The 6,097-nt window shown below is 34.2% G+C and overlaps 1 protein-coding gene across 1 annotated transcript in view; it reads right to left on the reverse strand.

Moving 5' to 3' along the window:
- Window positions 1–2,337: 2,337 nt before the first annotated feature.
- The window catches only part of LOC128239363 (neuropeptide CCHamide-1 receptor-like), a 6,801-nt gene continuing 3,041 nt past the window's right edge, over window positions 2,338–6,097 (reverse strand). The window contains exon 2 of the mRNA XM_052955982.1: window positions 2,338–5,944. Within this exon, the coding sequence (XP_052811942.1) occupies window positions 4,678–5,877 (1,200 nt within the window). The 5' untranslated portion in view covers window positions 5,878–5,944 and the 3' untranslated portion in view covers window positions 2,338–4,677. The remainder of the gene's footprint in view (window positions 5,945–6,097) is intronic.

The raw sequence follows: 6,097 nt of genomic DNA on the forward strand, positions 1-6,097 counted from the left end.
ATTCAAGTTATATCGATCTTGTTTCTAATGTGTTAGGTTAAGTTGTTTATGTTTTGTATTTCGGTAACATTGAATGTTCGTTACCTCGAAGTATTTCGCGCGGTCCTTACGGCTTCGACATAGCGATGTTTGACTGTATAAGACAATACATTTGTTTGCGACCGAAGGGCGTATGATACAAATTAAGGAGTTTTTGATAAAATCGTAGGTGTAAAATGCGTGCAAAAATCTTGTTTAATTCTCTAGTGTTTGAAATCAAGTGTTTTAACATGCACATGCGTAAACGCAAAAAGTAGAAGAACATTTTATTATGCAAACAAATCTGGCAAGATCCATAGCATAGCAAAATTAGCAACATAGTATGACAATATACTGGTACAGCAAGATGTCATTTGGCATAATAAGTTTACATAATATCTTCAAATAGCAATATTTCAAGTCGTACGGGAGAGGCAACATTAATTCGATTCAAAACATACAGGTATAAACACGTCAGTCATATACTCAGTGGAGTCTTATTTCAAAAGCCTTGAAAGTAAATGTGGCAAGATTTGTTTTCTCAGGAGTTGCTGCTGTTATTCCGTTGTGTCTGTTGCCCAGTTAGTTTCGTAATCTACATTTGTATATAACTGTTTCGGGGAAGTATTGGTTTGAACGCTACCCATCGCCAAGTAAGTATGTTTGCGTTGTCACGCATCGTTTCAAGGCAGTAGCCCCACATATTATTGACAAAACATCTTTAATTCCTATTGATGTCAAATGAGTTCGTGTGTGTGTGTGCTGTCTCATGTTTGTCATAGTCTGTTTGTCATATGGGTTATCATATTATTCCTTGAGTAATTTACTACTTATATGATTCGAGATTTTGCTCCTGGATTTCGTCGTATCATAGCATTATGAAATAATCTCAGGTATAATTTTTACCAAAGTCTTTCACGCATTTATGTGTAAATATTCCTAATGAATACATTCATAAAGTGTATGTTGGCTAAGATAGTTTTGCCTTACAAATATTAAACATTTAATTTAAAAACTAGTTTTGAATTTATTGTTGATTGGGTGTAATTTAACTTATGTTTCCGAAACACGTTGAACAGCTGATAAATCGGCTTCAATTTCCTTTATTTTTTGAAAGTTATCTCGACTGTGAAGACAGCTGTATACGTTTTTAATTTACGGGGAATACGTCTCCATTAAATGTATCTGTTTTCATGAGCCGTATTAAATTGCCCCTCTTGTCTATTTTGAGAGAAAATCTATAAGAGCTGCTGTCGTTTTAAACCGTTTCAATAGATAATAGTTTCAAATATAAGGTTTCAATCTAACGAATGATATATATGGTTATTGAAGCATGTTTAAACTAATATCATTGTGTGGACTCTAGCAATATGCCTGCCGTGTCAGAGACAAACACTTTAACCACTTCACTACTGTACGAACACATTCAGAAATTATCTAGTGGGATGAAACCAGCGACCTGGAATATCACGCTATTAAGGCTATTTAACATAATTCATTTGGTGGGTTAATACTTTGCAAAAAGCTGAAAAACTTCAGTCATCTTTCATTTTGGAGGCTCATGGGTCTTTTGGCTTACAACTGTTTACACGTTGTAAATATGTATATTTGCTACTCTAGAACATAACATTGCAAAGCCCGTCAATCAATTAAATTGTTTAGTAAAGCAGAACTAAACAACCTTACAGTCGTTGTGTTGGCGCCAATGTCATTTTATAAGTCGGCGCTCATTAGCCAACCACCAAAAGAAACAATTAATAACATTAATTATACAATTAATATATTGGCTCTTTAGTGTTTTGAAAGCACACTCATTGTACGCAGCATTTAGATGAAATCAGATATAATATTTCTCGGCAAAGACTAGTTGTATTACTAAGCTACAAAGACTATGAATTCGGGCAAACGTTGTGTTCTTTAAAGCTGGCTTAAATCGAACCATTTATTTGAATAATCTCACTCCTTCAAACTTAATTGATATTTATCAGATATTGGATTGAGTTTCAACCAACTTGTTTAAAACCTGTTTAGTAATAGGTCGCCAGTCGTTAGCTTCTCAACCACTAGATATGAACATCTAATTAATTCGGAAAAACAAAATGTTAATTTCGCAAATTTTAACACTTATTAAACCACCGTATCAGACTAATAATGTATAAACATGTCAACGTGTTTTGGAAATCATTTAGTGGAGATGTTTGCTAAAATAGGATCTTTGTTTATGTTTATATTAATATATGTATACATATTTACTGTGGTGCAATGAAAATACACTTTCTTCATTACGACTTCATAACAAACTGTACATTTACCCGATTTTTATCACTCATACTATCTGTATGCATACATTTAAAGCAAAATAAGGTACAAAGTCATTCGAAATACAAATAACATGCTTGTTCTTGTGCTTTATTAAATGTATTTATTTTACATATCTTGCTTTCACTACATTTTCAAAAGGCTTGACAACGGATTAATAATCTATATACATTCTATCGTTTCAGCAATCAAAAACATGAAGGCAAAATGCTTTTGCAACAAATATTATTGCTATTATAAACAAGAATTTCAATATAATAGATCATTATATGAAATACATAACGAGATACTTGGACGCTAGAACAAAAAATGTAAAATATACAGAAATAAACCTTTCATGAATTTTATTAACTTAAACAGGAAATCTACATGAAAAAAAAATAAAAGTGAAAGTAAAGGCTTTATAATGCGTCAAACAAACAATATAGTAAGAAATATTTTTAGCGGTTACAGCATTTTACTTCATTTTGCACCATTTTGTTTTTGCATTCGATTAAAAAAAAAGAACTCGCAATTCAAACTATCAGGAAATTTAGTGTGAACTATTTTACGTTTCAATGATTGTGAAAAAAATATTAAAAACGACTGTATTAATCAATCTCGTTGGCATGCTTTAACGCAAAAGTAAGGTTTCGTTCTGAGGGTAGTCAATAGTTTCCTGAAGAAATCCACTTGTCCAGCATGGTGACAACAAACCAAACACACAATGCTCCCTTAAAATGGAAAATGAAAGAGATTCCGGCTAAAACGTATCCGAGAAAAGAACTTTGCTATGATTAAACAGATTACAGATAATAACACATATCAACAGTCATACACATTCAAATTTATTAAATGGGAATCGATTTGAAAATAAATCTGGCTAAAAATTAAAAAAAAAAAATCCAGGAAAATGTCTGTACTTAAATTATATGACTTTCTTATAATTACACATTTCTACATTTCATACGAGTTCTTACATATTCTCTTCATTAACCCAATTAGTTATACTGACATTGGCTTTATTGGCTATAATTAAGAACAAGTAGAATTAAGAGTTACTTTCTCAAGCATTCCTCAAACACTGTCTCTAAAAACGACTTTGAAAAAATCGTGTGACTTCGAAGAACCGCTTATTGTTCCGTGGCCTTTCAATACTTTCTAGTATCCTTTTTTATTTTCCTAAATAAACACATAGATTACTGTTAACATTCCTTGGTCAGTTTATCATAAAACTATGTAACACTGTAGACTAATAATGCAGCAACTCGTTAATTACTATACTTAAGTCATGACAAAACGATTATGATGCATTCAGGTATAAATATTAATTAGTGCAGTATGCATAGCAGAATTGTTCGACTGAACGACGTTGTTGCATCTTGGTGAAGATTTGAGGTGAATGTACACGTATAAGCAAGTTGTTGTACTAAAAGGTGAATGCTATGAAACGATGTTCATTGGCATTTCTTGTGTTCCATTTTGGAATGAAACAATTACCCTAGACAAATAACTGTGTACCAGAACCGTCATTTTGCAATTGTTTTTGCCAAGAGGGTGAATTGTTTCAATTAGTGGACCAAGAACAGAACTAGGTAACGAACGGCCATTATCACCTACAAGCGTGCTGATTTATGATTTGTGTTTTTACTTAAAGCTTTGTTGTAACAAAACATTACTTTTGTTCCGTTTGGTCTTGATATATTATTCATGTCTAGTGTATTTGTTCGTAGTTGAAAAGGTCGCGCATTTCTTGTATGCATAGTGCATTAATTGATGGTACATACACGTCGATTCACAAAAGACAATACTCATACCCGATATACATCATATAAACGATTAATCCATGCGTAATATTCCATGCACTCATATTCTTACATTTACAATCTAACACTTTGATAAGGAAAGTATAGTGTTATAGTGAATAACATATGTCTTGGCGATAAATTTTATACTCCTTGATACAAAAAAACTGGATATTTCCACAGTAAGGTTTTAATCGGCTATAAGTTGACATAACATCATATTTGAAGTCAAAAGAATAATCCGATCCCATTCTGAAATAGTTCGGGCCTACATTAAGCTAGTCTCTTGTTTTTCTCAAGGGTTATATACCATGTTTTGTAATGATTAAAACTGTATGTATCGTTTTAAAATTGGCTTTGCAATCAGCGTTCGAGTTCCTGTACAACATAGTAATATTTAAATTATAAATAGCATGCGTCAAAATAATAATTTTTATCGTTTTCGCTAAGATTAAGTGGGAAAAACTTTCAATGTGCCAATTCAGAATAATTTATGTATACCTAACCTTTTGTAACCTTGCTATAAATATAAATTAATATGTCACCATTCACAGTTTTAACTCATGGACTGTGAGTGCAACACGACCGTACAAGTCGTGCTGCCTCTGCGCATAGTGCTGTTACATTTGTACGAGGCCGAATGTTCCCCGCCCGCTAAACCAAGATAAGAGCTCTTACGGCAGCAACAGAACAAATAGCGGTTGTAATACTTCCTAAACTTGCTGCTTAGAAAGTAGAGCGCGTATGGATTCACGCATGAGTAGATATAAGTCAGGCAAAATGATGTTATTTTCAGAACGTGCCAAAACATGTTGTACTCCGGTTCGGCGAAGTGGCCTGCTAGGATCGAGATGTGCCGTGGTAGCCAGCATACAACAAAAATTACGACGAATGAAAGAACTAATTTGGCCACCTTCAAACGTGCTTCAATCTGTCTTTTCTGCTGTTGATTCATCGCTGATCCTTTCACGGATTCACAGGGCAATGCTTTACTGCTGATTACCAGGATTCTAGCCATCATGACGTAGAACATTGCGATGACGATGAGCGGTATAACAAAGAACACTATGAATCTGTACATGGAGTGTGCCTTGTTGTACCATACTGGCAAGCTGTTCTCCGGATATATGTTACAAATTGCGATAGTAATTGGTACGATTGTGGTGTTGCCATTGTCCATAGGGGCTCCTCCTTCAAAATATAGTACGTTTGATGTAACTGCCTCAGGTATGGCAAGTGCTGCGGAAAAGATCCAAATTCCAACCACAGCTACCACTGTTTTAAGCGTAGGTTTTCCCGTGTGTCTGGTCATGGGATGAACAATGGCAATATACCTGTCGCCACTAAGTGCGGTTAATGTAAATACCGAGACACCAAGAGAAAGTGTTTGCATGTATTCGTTGAATTTACACAGAAATATCCCGAAAGGCCAAGAGAAACACGTGAAAAGCGTGGACGAAAACGGCACTGAGCACAATAATAACAGTAAATCACCAACGGATAAACTGACGACAAAGATGTTAGGAGTATTCCTTAAAGACTTGTTCTTTAAAACCGTATAGATCAAAGTGACGTTTCCCACAACGCCAATAAGAAATATTATAGCGAAGAGAATAGGCACCAGAATGGCTTCCACGTTTTCGTATGGTTCCTCGTAAACATCGACAGTAGTCGTACTATTCATACCATCTACTGTCGTATTGATTGGTCCAGACAAAATAGTCCCGTTGACTTGAGATACTGTTGTTGAAGACATCGCGTTTGATTGTCCGACTTAATTAAGTTGGACTAACCCGGCCCTCTGACATATTACGCAAAGAACACTGAAAATAGAAAATACGTGTACATTTTAGTGCTAACATGATCATTAATAACAAGTATGTTTATGAAAAACAGTAATAAATAATACAGAGTATAAATTTTCATAAAACAAACTGCAATGCAGACAAGAGTTTGTTATGAACACGAACGGTTTA

The sequence above is a fragment of the Mya arenaria genome, chromosome 6 (assembly GCF_026914265.1).
Source record: "Mya arenaria isolate MELC-2E11 chromosome 6, ASM2691426v1".
NCBI classification, from domain to species: Eukaryota; Metazoa; Mollusca; class Bivalvia; order Myida; family Myidae; genus Mya; species Mya arenaria.